Source organism: Ochlerotatus camptorhynchus, unplaced genomic scaffold (assembly GCF_037179485.1).
Source record: "Ochlerotatus camptorhynchus isolate MF236.1 unplaced genomic scaffold, CSIRO-AGI_Acam_v1.1 ptg000276l, whole genome shotgun sequence".
NCBI lineage: Eukaryota > Metazoa > Arthropoda > Insecta > Diptera > Culicidae > Ochlerotatus > Ochlerotatus camptorhynchus.
In genome coordinates, this window is record NW_027040765.1 from 2,115,491 (window position 1) to 2,131,428 (window position 15,938).

General features: G+C 44.1%; 1 protein-coding gene across 1 annotated transcript; it reads left to right on the top strand.

The window, feature by feature from the left end:
* Positions 1 to 9,219: 9,219 nt before the first annotated feature.
* LOC135706283 (gamma-tubulin complex component 3-like) lies at positions 9,220 to 12,533 on the top strand. The gene is made up of 4 exons (XM_065227847.1): positions 9,220 to 9,451; positions 9,532 to 9,707; positions 9,775 to 11,817; positions 11,882 to 12,533. The coding sequence occupies exons 1-4, from the start codon at positions 9,361 to 9,363 to the stop codon at positions 12,230 to 12,232; spliced, it is 2,661 nt and encodes an 886-aa protein (XP_065083919.1). The 5' UTR covers positions 9,220 to 9,360; the 3' UTR covers positions 12,233 to 12,533.
* Positions 12,534 to 15,938: the final 3,405 nt, after the last annotated feature.

Sequence of the window (15,938 nt, forward strand, 5' to 3'; positions counted from 1 at the left end):
CTGTACCATTTTTGCATTGGTATAATTGTGTGGCAAGTCCAATCATACTTCTATGCCCAGGGAAGTCGAGAAATTTTCCAACCCGAAAAATTCCTAGACCGGACCGGGAATTGAACCCAGCCACCTCCAGCATGGTCTTGCTTTGTAGCTGTGCCTTCCCTAATAAAAATGTTATGGTTAATTTGCTTAACGACGTGTTCGGGGTATCATCCAAACCATTTGTGAAATTGTTCAATCATTTGGGTTACCGTTCGTTTATGGTTATTTTTTATTAGGGTTTACCGACTGAGCTAAGGGAGGCCCCGATGCACGATGCAAGTAGATGCGAGAAATGAAAGAAGATTTTACCGAGGATTTTTCGAAGATCGATTCGCTAGTATGAGATTTGTTGAGCATCTACACGGTAAAAAAAACATCATGTTCATGTAAAGTGATTTACTGTTGAATTTGCACTACTTGCCAAACATTGCAATTCGATGTGCAAATCCCTTGGTAGAGATCATATCGAAGCACGATGAAATCAATAGCAAATCACTTTATTTTAGAATGTATTGCACACCGTTGTTGATACTGATATCAACAATCTATCACTTTAAGCTTAAATTCTTTTTATCCTTGGATCCTTGATTTAATTTTTGCTAAAAATGGGTTTTAATAAATATATAACCTTATTCATACTGCAAGCCTTCTTATATGTTATTCAGAATATGACCATGAAATATAACCAACAATCAATACGAAACTAACGATTTTAAATTGGCTCACCACTTTAGTAGCCTATTGGTCCCAAGCAAACGATTAACGTACCCTATTCTAGTCGAAATTCTAGTACTACGCAATGTTTGTTTTGATTCGCTATGAAAGTTTGACAGATAAAATGAGGGGTTAGTGGATTTTCCTATGTTTCGAGGGGTGAATCGATTAGCTTTGGACCAGAGAGTACCAGAGCTGAGCTAAAAAGTTGAGCACGTTTCTTCGGGACCTACTTGTCTTAGAGTTACCTCTATGATATAACCAACAATCAATACGAAACTAACGATTTTAAATTGGCTCACCACTTTAGTAGCCTATTGGTCCCAAGCAAACGATTAACGTACCCTATTCTACACTATGTTTGTTTTGATTCGCTATGAAAGTTTGACAGATAACATCAGGGGTGTGTGGATTCATGCAGAACATGCAGGGGTGAGTGAAATAGCTTGGGACTGCTTGGGACCGTTGTTCTGGTACTGAGTGAGCCAAAAATAATAATGATTTTCTTCGGGACCCAGTGGTCTTAGAGTTACCTCTATGGTAGTAGTGTTGCCATGTGGTACAATCCAGTAGTAGTGGTGTTGCCATGTGGTACACTGAAAAATTGCAATAGCAGGTTAGTCACCAAAGTTTTCGAGCCGCTCCGTCTGTCACTTCGTTTGTGATTTCTATTTGCCACTAGGTTCAACCTGAGATCAATAGAAAAGCATTGTCATCGTATCCAGCTTTCCATGCTCGGTAATGGCGGCCTGTTTGTATGAAAAAATGTATCCTTCACTGTACTATCTGGAGGTTCGGATTTTGATCCCTCCCAGTCTCTCTCCCAGGAACAGAAGAAAATGGAACAACATACGCCCTCCAGTTAGTGTCAAAAAGTACAGTATAGGATACATATATTCATACAAACAGGCCGCCATTACCAAGCATGGAAAGCTGGATAGCCATATTTAAAATTTTATGTTTCCATAAAACCAAATCAAGCTCCCATCCATCTTGAATGGATCATTGAAGATGCTGAGGTTTTGACAGCACCGTACTGTGGCTACCACAGTATTTTACATTGGTTCGTCCGTATACAGTAGCGCCAAATGAAAACTGTGGTGGGTTCAAAACTCAGCCATCTAAAATGATCCATTCTCAACTTATACATTCTTATTTGAGATGATGCAATTTGCAATCTATCACGTCTACATGCAGAACCTCTGATTTGCCAAGCACATGAAGGCCTCATAAATTACGGCTAGCTATTTCCCTTCAAAGCAAAATTCTTAGATTTCATGCTGTAAATGAACTCAATTTATTAAATAAGGATTTGTATCAAGAATATATAATAAAATCACAGACAAACAGACATAACACATTGAATATTTCTCACTGTAAAACATCGTCGTTTAAACATTACCGCCATCTGTTGAGTACACTGTGGTGGGTAGTACCAACAATCAATACGAAACTAACGATTTTAAATTGGCTCACCACTTTAGTAGCCTATTGGTCCCAAGCAAACGATTAACGTACCCTATTCTAGTTGAAATTCTATTACTACACTATGTTTGTTTTGATTCGCTATGAAAGTTGACAGATAACATCAGGGGTGTGTGGATTCATGCAGAACATGCAGGGGTGAGTGACATAGCTTGGGACTGCTTGGGACCGTTGTTCTGATACTGAGTGAGCCAAAAATAATAATGATTTTCTTCGGGACCCAGTGGTCTTAGAGTTACCTCTATGGTAGTACGCTGAACAGATGGCGGTAGTGTGTAAACGTCAAACGCAAGGGAATTGACTATGCGCGCCACAGGTGGCGGTACTACCAACAATCAATACGAAACTAACGATTTTAAATTGGCTCACCACTTTAGTAGCCTATTGGTCCCAAGCAAACGATTAACGTACCCTATTCTAGTTGAAATTCTATTACTACACTATGTTTGTTTTGATTCGCTATGAAAGTTTGACAGATAACATCAGGGGTGTGTGGATTCATGCAGAACATGCAGGGGTGAGTGAAATAGCTTGGGACTGCTTGGGACCGTTGTTCTGGTACTGAGTGAGCCAAAAATAATAATGATTTTCTTCGGGACCCAGTGGTCTTAGAGTTACCTCTATGGTACTACCAACTAAGATACTTTTAAATTGACCAATAAATGCTTGTTAGATGAACATCTAGCGAGTGTTATGTCTGTTTGTCTGTGATAAAATACTTCTGATTCTCCTCCTATACGTAGGAGAGGGAAAGCAATGAGCTAGAAAATGAGCTTTTTAGAACCAGGTGAAATTCTTCTTGAAATAAGTATAGTTTTTGTCTAACCAGCAACTGCTTCTAAGCCAAAACCCTTCACTTAGCACTTTCACCAAATAGCTAAACAAATGTTTCTCTTCAGAATCGTTTAGACCTCAAGTTAAGCCTGGTACGGAGCTGAAAAGAAATTGGAAAAGGAATGTTTGAATTGAAAATATCACCTTCTACTTTCAAGATAATGATAGAGAAACGGGAAAACCAGATAAGTTGAAAAAGTCATCACTTAGTTCTGAAAGTCGTACGATGTTCCGTTTATGCTGTAGAAGGAAAAATTTATCTCTGTCCTTCCAAGACCAAAGAAACCCCCTCCTGTCCTCCCAAGACGGCTTTGTGGCATGACTCTATTCCACTCGCTCTTCGCATCCTTCTTTAGTGCGCTAGTACAACCATAGAGGTAACTCCTCGGGTAACTCTAAGACCACTGGGTCCCGAAGAAAATCATTATTATTTTTGGCTCACTCAGTACCAGAACAACGGTCCCAAGCAGTCCCAAGCTATTTCACTCACCCCTGCATGTTCTACATGAATCCACACACCCCTGATGTTATCTGTCAAACTTTCATAGCGAATCAAAACAAACATAGTGTAGTAATAGAATTTCAACTAGAATAGGGTACGTTAATCGTTTGCTTGGGACCAATAGGCTACTAAAGTGGTGAGCCAATTTAAAATCGTTAGTTTCGTATTGATTGTTGGTACAACTGGACAGTGAGCATGCATAAGGGCGGAGTTGTAACAGGTTGTATTGCTGCTATCAAAAGCAACAGCAGACGCACCGAGAAACTTTAAATCCAGCGAGTTATTAACAAAAGAGAAAATCGACGAAGAGAATCGATCATCGCGTGTACGCCCTTATGAATGCTCACTGTAGAATTATTGAACAGTTGAAAAAATGAACGCTTGTTATTAACCATGAAAATCAGTTGGCTTCGTGTTTGTTTGCTAGGAGCTGTCAGAGCTAATGAGCTGGTGAGCTTATATGCAGTGATGCCGGATTTTTGGAAAGATTTTGAATAGAATGATTCAACAGTGAGCATACATAAGGGCCTAACTGCGATGATCGATTCTCTTCATCGATTTTATCTTTAAAATAGCTTCAGCTAAGGGAAGCAATTTTTTTTTTTTTTTTTTTTTTTTTTTTTTTTTTTAACTCTTTATTTGTTCCAAATTCAAAATAAATTACATTTCATTTTAACCTAGGTGCTCCAGTTACTGCAGTAACGTACCAGCCTTAATTGTTATGATATATATCTAAGTGTTTTTACATTGTTCATGTCTTGGCAATTCAGTATTTTAAACAGGTTTTTTAACCTGCATGTCAGTATAACAATTGATATCTTAAAACTAAAAACTAAAACTAAATCTTATCTAAGTATAAAGGGAATTAATCGTTGCAATTGAGGATTGCAACGATTTTTGCCTGAAATTATTAATTATTTTGTTGGACATTTGTGCTAAAGTCTCAACATTCGAAATTCTATGTACTTCGGTAGTACTGTACCAGGGAGGCAACTTCAAAATCATCTTCAGAATTTTGTTCTGAATCCTTTGAAGTGCTTTTTTCCTGGTAGTGCAACAACTAGACCATATTGGCACAGCGTAAAGCATGGCCGGTCTAAAAACTTGTTTAAATATTAGAAGTTTATTCGTCAGGCAAAGTTTGGATTTCCTGTTTATAAGAGGATACAAACATTTAATATATTTGTTACATTTGGCTTGAATGCCCTCAATGTGATCTTTAAAAGTTAATTTTTGGTCAAGTATTAATCCAAGATATTTCACTTGGTTTGACCAGGAAATTGGAACTCCGTTCATAGTGACTATGTGACTACTACTAGGTTTCAAAAACGAAGCTCTAGGCTTATGTGGAAATATTATAAGTTGAGTTTTGGAAGCGTTGGGAGAAATCTTCCATTTTTGTAAATAAGAAGAGAAAATATCTAAACTTTTCTGAAGTCTGCTGCAAATAACACGAAGACTTCTTCCTTTAGCGGAAATGCCTGTGTCATCAGCGAACAAAGATTTGTGGCAACCCTGAGGCAAATCAGGGAGGTCCGAAGTGAAAATGTTATACAATATAGGCCCAAGAATGCTACCCTGAGGAACTCCTGCCCTAACAGGTAGTCGATTAGATTTGGAATTTTGATAATTTACTTGAAGAGTTCTGTCAGTTAAATAATTTTGAACTAATTTCATAATATAAAGTGGAAAATTAAACTTTTTCAATTTAGCAATCAAACCTTCATGCCAAACACTGTCGAATGCTTTTTCTATGTCTAGAAGAGCAACTCCAGTTGAGTGGCCTTCAGATTTGTTTGAACGAATTAAATTGTTAACTCTTAAGAGTTGATGAGTAGTTGAATGCCCATGGCGAAATCCAAACTGCTCATCTGCAAAAATTGAGTTCGTATTGATGTGAAGCATCATTCTATTCAAAATTATCTTTTCAAAAAGTTTACTTATTGAAGAAAGCAAACTTATTGGACGGTAGCTAGAAGCTTCAGCTGGATTTTTATCCGGCTTCAAAATTGGAACAACTTTTGCATTTTTCCATTTATCAGGAAAGTATGCCAAATGGAAACATCTGTTAAATAATTTTACCAAGAAAGACAAGGTACTCTCTGGGAGTTTTTTGATGAGGATATAGAAAATTCCATCATCACCTGGAGCTTTCATATTTTGACAATTTTTAGTTATAGACCTTACTTCGTCCAAATCAGTCCCCCAGGAATCATCAAAAATATTTTCCCGAGAGAAAATATTCAGAAAATCTCGAGCAACCTGATTCTCAATAGGACTAGTAAGACCCAAACTGAAATTATGGGAACTCTCGAATTGCTTAGCAAGTTTCTGAGCTTTTTCCAAATTTGTGATCAAAATTTTACCACCTTCTTTAAGCGCTGGAATAGGCTTTTGAGGTTTTTTCAAAATTTTTGTGAGTTTCCAAAAGGGTTTGGAACTCGGGTCTAATTTAGAAATATTATTTTCAAAAGTTTTGTTCCTCAGGGCAGAGAATCGCTTTTTAATTTGTTTTTGCAAATCCCGCCAGATAACTTTCATGGCAGGATCGCGTGTTCTTTGATATTGTCTCCTACGGACATTTTTAAGACGGATCAAGAGCTGAAGATCATCGTCTATTATAATTGAATCGAATTTAACCTCGCATTTTGGTACTGAGGCAGCTCTTGCTTCAACTATAGAAGTAGTCAGAGATTCAAGAGCATAATTAATTTCATCTTTGTTTGCAAAGGAATGTTTGGATCGAAGTTATATTCCATAAATGTTCGATACTGCTCCCAATCAGCTCTATGGTAATTGAAAGTAGAGCTGTTGGGATTACAAATTATTTCTTGGGATATTTCAAAAGTTACTGGAAGGTGATCAGAACCGAAGTCAGCATGGGTAACCAATTGGCTACAAAGTTGACATGAATCAGTTAAGACCAAATCAATAGTGGAGGGATTTCTTGCAGAAGAAAAGCATGTTGGGCTGTTTGGATATTGAATAGTGTAATAACCCGCAGAACAATCATCAAACAGAATATTACCATTGGAATTGCTTTGAGCATTATTCCATGAGCGGTGTTTTGCATTAAAATCACCAATAATGAAGAATTTAGACCTATGACGGGTAAGTTTCTGGAGGTCACCCTTGAGAAAATTCTTTTGCTGGCCTACGCATTGGAATGGCAAATAGGCAGCTATAAACGTAAGTTGTCCAAATTTTGTTTCAACAGAAACCCCCAAAGTTTCAAAAACTTTGGTTTCAAATGAAGAAAGAATTTTATGTTTGATTCGTCTATGAATAATGATGGCAACGCCACCACAGGGTCCATCAAGACGATCATTTCTATAAATCAAGTAATTTGCGTCCTTCTTAACCTTATGGGCAGGTTTAAGGAACGTTTCAGTTATAACGGCAATATGCACGTTATGAACTCTTAAAAAGTTAAATAGCTCGTCTTCATTATCTTTAAGAGATCGAGCATTCCAATTTACAATATTTAATGCTTTAAAATCCATTACTGAATTTTAAAGTCATGACAATATTATTTGCAAATTTTACTCCAGTTTGAATAGCATCAAACATGGAGTTAGATTTAAGCATATCAGAAATCATGTCAATTAATGAATTCTGTAAAAATTCCATTTTGGGGGCAGTAATGCTTCCTAAGTCAAAATTGTCAAAATTTCCGTTAGAACGTTGGTTAGTATTTTGATTTCTACCCGCTGCAATAGCAGCATAGGTAGCTCCATTAACTCGCTGAACATTGTTAGCAGCGAGGGGAGTAGGTACAGATGAAACATTTGAAGCAGGGGAGATATTTGTACCTACGGGTACGAATGTAGAATTTGTTCCTCGCTGACCGTTGTTAACAGCAGAGGAATTTGTACCTGGTCGGAAACGTGGAGCGTTTCCTACCTGACGGTTAGAACGAGATTGTAGGATCGCTTTGCGAGTCTTACATTCCCAAAAATTGGATTTGTGGTTTTCACCACAATTTGAACATTTAAATTTCTTAGGATCTTCCTTCACAGGACAGTCGTCCTTTGCGTGAGAGGAATCACCACAATTCATGCATTTAGCTGGCATGTAGCAATTTTTAGTTCCGTGACCCCATCCCTGGCACTTACGGCACTGGGTGAGGTTTTGGAAATTTCCTCCAGTCTTCCTGAAGTGTTCCCACTTCACTCGGACATGGAGCATAAGGCTAGCTTTTTCTAAGGCCTTAAGGTTGTTTAGTTCACTAGACTTGAAGTGAACTAAATAAAAATCATTAGAAATCCCGTTGCGCGAATCGCCAGGACGGGATTTCATTTTCATTTTGATTACTTGGAGTGGCACAACTCCAAGTAATTTTGCCAGTTCATCTTTGATCTGATCCAGGGATTCACCACTGGGCAGTCCTTTCATGACAACCTTGAACACACGTTCAGTTTTGGTGTCGTAAGTAAAAAATTTGTGCTTCTTCTCAGTAAGATACTTGAGAAGACATTTAAATCCGTCCAAGGTTTCAGCCAATACACGGCATTCACCCCGACGTCCAATTTGTAGTGAAAACTTAACTTTCACGAAATTCAAAAGTTCCATGCGAAGAGCATGGAAATCGGTAGTGGTTATCACAATAGGGGGAATCTTTTCCTTCTTGGCATTAAGCCGGGAAAGTTTACTAGAATTTTTCTTGGATGATGGATCATTCTCATCATCCGTGAGCAAATCAAATTGATTACTCAAATTAATTTCATCAGAAGGGGGGTCAAGAGTTTGCCCCTTTCTTTTGCGTTTAGGCGCCATGGCGGCAGTAAATTTTTATCCAAATCGACTTCCAAGCAGATTACTATAAGAATCTGAAGGATCGAAGAGGAATTTTCCAAATCGATATCCAAGAAGGATTACCTCGGGTAGGGTCCAAACAAGGATCGAAGAGGAATAAGAGTTGAACAAGGTAGAAAATTTTTTACAGGTTGAGCACTGAAAAGTGCTGTTTAAATTTGTTGTAGCTTTAGGTAGTAGTAACACTTCCTTCAGCAAAAAGCAAATAGATCCGCACGGCAAGAGAGCACGATGCGGACTGAAGCAATTTTCTTAAATTTGACCAATACAGTGCGGTAACAGCAAACGAAAGTAAACTCTTTTTCCTGATTAATGTGGGCGTCTTAGTGGGATACCTGTATAAAGAGAAAGAGAGAGAAATATTAGTCATTTCCTTTTAATTCCACTCCCTTATTTGCTTATCCTTGACAGATACGCGTATTTCATCTACAATGTGCAGACTTCTTCAGTGTCTTGTACTAATACTCAACTATTAGTACAAGACACTGAAAAAGTCTGCATATTGTAGACTAAATACGCGTATCTGTCAATGATAAGCAAATATGGTAGTGGAATTAAATGGAAATTACTAATCTTTCTCTTTCTCTTTAAACTCTTTTTATTCATTCGGCGTAATATCGCAAAAAAATCGACGAAGATATTTACCGTCGATAAAATTAAAATTTTTACTATACTCTGGACCTTTTGCAATGTTCGTTGAGAATCGGAACTTGTTTCCAATATTTTTAGCGTGTATCGATATTTTTGACAGTTTGCGACAAAAGCACACAAAAACAGCGCCACAAAAAAAAACAAGCGCTGTCATCCGAGAAAAAAAAATAGTACGTTACTCCGCGCACCAATCCCTTCCTGGGTTTAAATTTCGTGTTTAATTTGTCGCAAAAAATCCGTGTTTTAATCGTGTTAATTCGTGTGTAAATTTCCAATGTTCCATCGCCTCGCGGTTCCGCAACAGTAGCGCGTTTCCGAAAATGCATTCCCACCAGCAGCGCCACCATAACTACACCGAAATCTACGAGCTGCTGCGGAAGTTGTGCAAAAATCTTGCTGGCGATCGATATGGTAAGCAATCTGTTCCTAATTCCGATCGGCAGTGACATATCCCGCACGGTTGGTGGATTGATGGTGTGGTTTTCTTGCAGGATCGGTACTGAAAGGCGTTACCCAGTTGGTTGCCAACACACCGAATTCCGTTGTGGCCGGATCCGGCGGAAGTGATGAGAGCTCGATCGTCGTCCGCATCGGTCAACATCTGCGGGGCAAGGGTCAGAGCGAGTATGCCCTGTTTCAGGCGCTGCACGAGCAGATGAGCGCTTACGTGAGCTAGGAGTTGTGTGGGTGTGATTTGAAGACATTTTGATTTGGGATTTCTTGTTTTTTTCTAGACTGACAGCAAACGACGAGGTCAGATATTGGAATTTCTGTTGCTGTTGGCGGATAGCGACGGTGGAGCATCACAGGGATTGAATGGACAGCATCTGCTGAATTTGAATGCTGAACTGCGAAGCGATAGTAGTTTACCAACGACGGAGGCCAGTTCCCGATCGTCCGGGGCGGATTCCGGTGGAGGGTTGGAGAACATCTTTTCAAGGATAGAGCTTAGGACGCGATCGACGGATAGCGTTAGCACCGGGATGAGAATCATTCCGTTCAAGCTAGGATCGGTGGTGCCGGATGGGAGGAGTTCAACTACATCCGGAGAACTTTCAGAAGAGGAAGGATTGGCTGCTTCCAATAATTTGCAGGATCAGTTGATTCAGGATGTGATTTATGCTTGTACTGGCATTCAGGGGAAGTATCTGCGGAAGCACGTCGTGACGGGGGAGTTCAAACTGGATCACATCAAAGGGAGGACGTTGAGCATAGGTGATGCGGGGATGATCTTGCAGTTGGCTGAAGTTGGTCACTTCCATGATCGCGTAGCGAAGTTTACCGATCCGAAGAGCGATTGCTACATGAAGGGAAACTTCGGGCAGGGGTACATAGCTGCGTTGCAACGGGAGCTTACTCAGTACTATGGGATGCTGGCGATGCTGCAGGAAGATCTGAACCGACAGCAAAAGGAGCGCACCGGGATGACCGGAGGGGATCGTCTAACGCTGAAGAAGCTTCGCCTGTGGTTGGCCAGTCCCATAGAACGTCTTCAGTGGTTGGCCTTGATTTCCGAATCGTGTAAGGAACTAAAAGGAGGTGCTCTGGCTACCATCGTCTACGACTACACTGCGAACGGTCATGCGGAGAATCGAAAACTTGCCATGGAACTACTGCGATCGGCATGCATTCCTTTGCAACACGGTTTGATCCGTTGGTTGGTGAATGGGGAAATCGTCGATCCGAACGGGGAATTTTTCATAGAGGAAATCTCCGAAGTAGGATTCGATCAGCTGTGGCACCAAAAGTACCGAATCCGAAAGAGCATGCTGCCCAGCTTTGTTGACGATGGGATAGCCAAACGAATCCTGGTCATTGGAAAGAGTATCAACTTTCTGCGGGAGGTTTGCCAGGACAAAACTTCAGTGAAGGCCAGAAATGACTTGAAGCAGTGCCTGGAAAACGATATGGATTCCATTTTCTCTCCAATCAGCACTACCAAGCTGCATCAACTGATCGATAACGCCTACCTGAACACTTCCAAGCAGGTTCTAGACATTGTCCTGGGACCACATCGTCTCCTGGATCATCTGCAAGCATTGAGGAGCTATCTGCTCCTAGGCCAGGGCAACTTTGCCGACATCTTGATGGAAAATCTCCAAGCAGAACTGGATCGCCCGGCTAGTGAAATCTACCAGCATGATCTGTTCTCCATCCTGGCCGCTGCCGTGCGGAACTCCTTCTCCGAACAAGAAGAACCCGAAGTGCTGAACTATTTGGACGTTCACTTCCTCACGCACTACGAAGGCGAATCCGGGTGGGACGTGTTTGGTTTGACCTACAAAGTATCCGGCCCGCTCTCCACAATCCTCGAACCGTCTCTTTGCCGGTATCAGACCTTCTTTAAGCACCTCTGGAACATGAAGCACGTTCAGTTCATCCTATCGCGCACCTGGAAACGTCAAACGCTGGCCGTCAAATCGCTGAACTCGCTCCAGAAGCTGATCGGTCCGATTGTTACCCGTGTTCAGCTGATCACCTCCCAGATGATCAACTTTGTCGGTCAGATGCAATTGTACATTCTTTTTGAGGTGATCGAGTGCTCGTGGGTGCAGTTTCTGCCGAAGGTTAACCAAGCCATGGCACTGGATGACATCCTGGAGGCACACCATCAGTTTCTGGAGGAGATCCGGCTCGGAATTTTCCTGGACGACAGCTCACAGCAGATCACCAATACCCTGGAGCACATCTTCGATACGGTGCGGAAACTGGAGGAATGGCAGGAGCGGTTCTACCGGCTGTGCTTCACGGAGTACGAAGCGAGGAAGGCCTATCAGGTAGGTTTGCAAAATTTTCTTCATCGGTACAACGGGCCCTTCAACGATCTCTTCCCACTTGTAGGACCAAATCAAGCACACCGAACGCACCGGTGACTACGGCGTCACAACGGAGCAGATGCTCGAACGGGACGAGCAGGCCAAAACTTTCGAACAACACCTGGCCACGCATCAGACCCTGCTGCAGGACATTGGTAATGAGTACGAGAATCTGGTTGGCCAGTTCCTGTACCAGTTGGCCATTTCGACGAGCGAAACGCTCCGGCAGTTGGGCATGCGGCTGGACTACAACGAGTACTACAAACACCGGGACCGACGGTTGAACGTTCCGCTAACGTTCCAGCACATACGCATGAGCATGGCGGCGAACAGTTTTCGCAGCAGGAAGTCCACCTCCAGCTCGATGATGTATTGACAGGGGCAGCATCAGCACCGGCAGCAAAGGGAGGAGGACGAGTGTCGGCTAGAAAAGACAACCTGGAGAAACTCACTCGTTCTGAATACTCGTACGCTAAGCTACTACAATTGTTGTGATTTAATGTGAGACGAGCAAGAGAAAAGTTTTAATCGAGTGCCAATGCGCTTGCGAAGCATCAAGCAATAGATGATTAATTATACGGTAGGTAATTCAATTTCATTCGTTTAGGGGAGGCTCACGCGACCGGAGCTTGCTCGTTTATCGGTACATCTTTAATGCCCAAATCCATCATATCTAATAAAACTGCATGTTAAAGTTAGCGCTGCGCACATTTAAACTCAAGTGAAACTCCCTATTAAGTCTTGCAAGAAGGTTAAAACAATCCAGGTTGGTAAACACACTTTCATCCACTCTTTCTTCACAGCCGACAATAGGCAACTGATCGATAACGATCTCCGAAGCCCCCGAAACCGCCGGATAAAACTGCCCCTAAGAGCAGCACTGCCCGGAACAAACAGGACGATGGGTGAGGCTCTCATCATCAAGACGGAAGCGTCGAAATACGCGGAAGTCTTGAAGAAGATGAGAGCTGACGAGCGTCTGGTGGAGATGGGCAATAACGTGAGAGCATCAGGCGCACTCGTACTGGCGAGATGCTCCTGGTGCTTAAGCGTGACGCAAGAGACCAGGGACCGACGTACCAAAAACTGGCAAACGAGGTCGTTGGAAATGGGGTGCAGGTAAGATCGCTAGACTCGACGATCACCATCCAGGTTAAGGACTTGGATGTAGTGACAGAGGTGACCGAACTAGCCAAGGCGCTCAGGGAGCAGTGCCAAATCGAGGTACCGCCAATAGCGGTTACCTTGAGGAAGGGACTGTTCTCCAGGTGGCTACCGTGAAGCTCCCGGCAGCTGATGCCAGGAAGGCGGCAGCCACAGGGAGGGTACGAGTGGGCTGGTCGGTTTGTTCAGTGAGCATCCCCCGACCGGTTATGGCTTGCTTCAGGTGCTTCGGTCAGGGCCATGTGGCTCGGGACTGTAAGAACACCTACAGGAGCAAGCTGTGTAGATGGTGCGGCTCGGAGGGTCATAAGGCGCAAGGTTGCCAAAAGCCGCCGAGGTGCACTATATGCGCGGAGAAGGGGAAATCCCCTACCAACCACATGGCAGGTGGCCCACGCTGCCCGGGGGCCAAGAGCAATGCAATGCAATGCAAATGTAGTATATCTAAGTAGCTGTTATTCTCCGCCCAGGTGGTCTATCGAGCAGTTCTCGCAGATGGTGGACAGACTCACTGCGGTACTTGTCGGCCTAAGACCGGTGGTCATTGCGGGCGACTTTAACGCATGGGCGGTGGAGTGGGGCAGCCACCACACCAACCATAGAGGATGCATCCTACTGGAGGCAATAGCCAAACTGGATGTTGTACTAGCCAACACCGGCTCGGTCAGTACCTACAGAAGGAACGGTGCAGAATCCGTCATTGATGTGACGTACTGCAGCCCGTGTTTGGAGGGCAACCTACACTGGAGGGTCGATGATGGTTACACCAATAGTGACCATCAGGCGATTCGCTACAGTGTGGGGCTAGGTGAGAGGCGAGTGGCAGGAGGGAATCCTTCCTGCGCTCGAGGCTGGCGGACGTCGTTCTTTGATGAAGAGGTCTTCGGCGAAGCACTGACGCGGGAGCGAATAACCCCGGATCTGACGGGGGAAGAACTGGTAGCATGGCTGACAAGGGCCTGCGATACAACCATGCCTAGGAGAGCCTATCCCAGGCATGGCCATAGACCGGTGTACTGGTGGAGCGAGTCGATTGCTATTCTCAGGGCGTCTTGCCTCCATGCAAGAAAGAGGATGCAACTAGCTCGTACGACTGAATCTCGAGAGGAACGCCGCGTCGCTCTTCGAGCGGCTAAGGCGGCCCTCAATAAAGAGATCGCCAGACGCAAGCGCGCGTGCTTTGACAGCTTATGCCAAAGCGCTAACACGAACCTCTGGGAGGATGCCTACAAAGTGGTCATGGCCAAGACTCGAAGGGGGGCGGCACCCCCGGAGAGATCGCTCGCGATGCTGGTGTTGATCGTACAGTTCTTGTTTCCACGTAGGGACGTTGACTCCTGGCCGTTGGATATCCTAGTCGCGGAACAGGTAGAAGTGTTTAGAGTAAGAAAACAGTGAACTGATCGACATTGCCAAGTCGCTGGTGGTGGACAAGGCTCCGGGGCCAGATGGGATCCCGGTTGTGGCTCTGAGGGCGGTCGTTGCAGAAAATCCAGACATGTTCAGGTCTGTATTTCAGACCTTTCTGAACGAAGGCATCTTCCCAGATGCGTGGGAGCGGCAGAGGCTGGTGCATCTCCCGAAGCCAGCGAAACCCCCTGGGGACCCGTCAACATACAGGTCCATCTGTTTGCTGGACACCACTGGCAAACTGCTTGACAGCGTCTTCCTCAACAGGCTGTCGGCCTACACCGAAGGTGTAGACGGCCTGTCAAACAGCCAGTACGTGTTCCACAAGGCAGATCTACGGTGGACGCCATCCGTGACGTCATTCAGATGGCAGAGGTGGTCCATCGGAAACGAAGGGTCATTCGTTACTGCGCGGTGGTAACTTTAGACGTGAAGAACGCGTTCAACAGCGCGTGCTGGGGGGCGATAGCCCGCTCGCTACAGCAACTCCGAATCCCCGGAGGGCTGTACAAGATCCTGGAAAGCTACTTCCAGAATCGTGTGTTGATGTAAGACACAGAAGATGGCGAAAAATGCGTTAGAGTCATCGCAGGAGTGCCACAAGGCTCCATCCTGGGCCCGGTGTTATGGAACGTCATGTACGATGGAGTGCTGAGGATAAGATTCCCAGTAGGCGTGAAAATTGTTGGTTTTGCCGACGATGTCACGCTAGTAGTCTACGGGGAATCCCTTGAAGAGGTAGAGCTGACAGCGGCTCAATCCGTTAAACTTGTGGAGGAATGGATGAGATCCAGGAAACTGGAGCTTGCCCATCACAAGACGAAAGTGGTCGTAGTCAACAATCGCATGTCGGTGCAGCATGCGACGTTGACAGTCGGCGAGAGCACAATTAGGTCTGTGTGCTCTCTGAAACTCTTGGGGGTTATGCTCGATGATAAGCTCAGCTTCGGCTGCCACGTCGAGTATGTCTGCAAGAGAGCGTCTACGGCTGTGGGGGCATTATTCCACATGATGTCAAACAGCTCGGCAGTGAATGCCAGTAAGCGGACGTGGTGTGCTATGACGCGAGGACTGTTCGAAAGGGTACGCAACAACGCGCGGGCGGTGTCGACTGCGAGATGGCAGTCGGAGTGGAAAAACTCCACAAAGGGGAGATGGACCTTCCGCTTGATACCTTCCGTATCAAGCTGGGTCAACAGGCGCCACGGGGAAGTAAACTTCCACCTGACACAGTTCCTGTCAGGCCATGGCTGCTTTAGGAGTTACTTGCATATGTTTGTACATGCAAGTACTCCCACCTGCCGCGCGTGTGCTGGCGTCGAAGAGACGGCCGAACACGTTGTGTTCGCCTATTTACGCTTCGAGCCAGTATCGAGCGCTATGCTAGCGATATGCAGAGCGGATACCAGTCCGGATAACATCGTCCCTAGGATGTGTAATACCACCGAGAACTGGAGCGCGGTGGTTACTGCGGTCACCCAGATAGTTTCGGAACTACAACGACAGTG

Excerpts from the sequence above, each read along its gene's own strand:
- LOC135706283 (XM_065227847.1), top strand. The coding sequence starts at position 9,361 with ATGCATTCCCACCAGCAGCGCCACCATAACTACACCGAAATCTACGAG. Across the intron at positions 9,452-9,531 it reads TCTTGCTGGCGATCGATATG|GATCGGTACTGAAAGGCGTT; the intron begins GTAAGCAATCTG and ends GTTTTCTTGCAG. Across the intron at positions 11,818-11,881 it reads AAGCGAGGAAGGCCTATCAG|GACCAAATCAAGCACACCGA; the intron begins GTAGGTTTGCAA and ends TCCCACTTGTAG.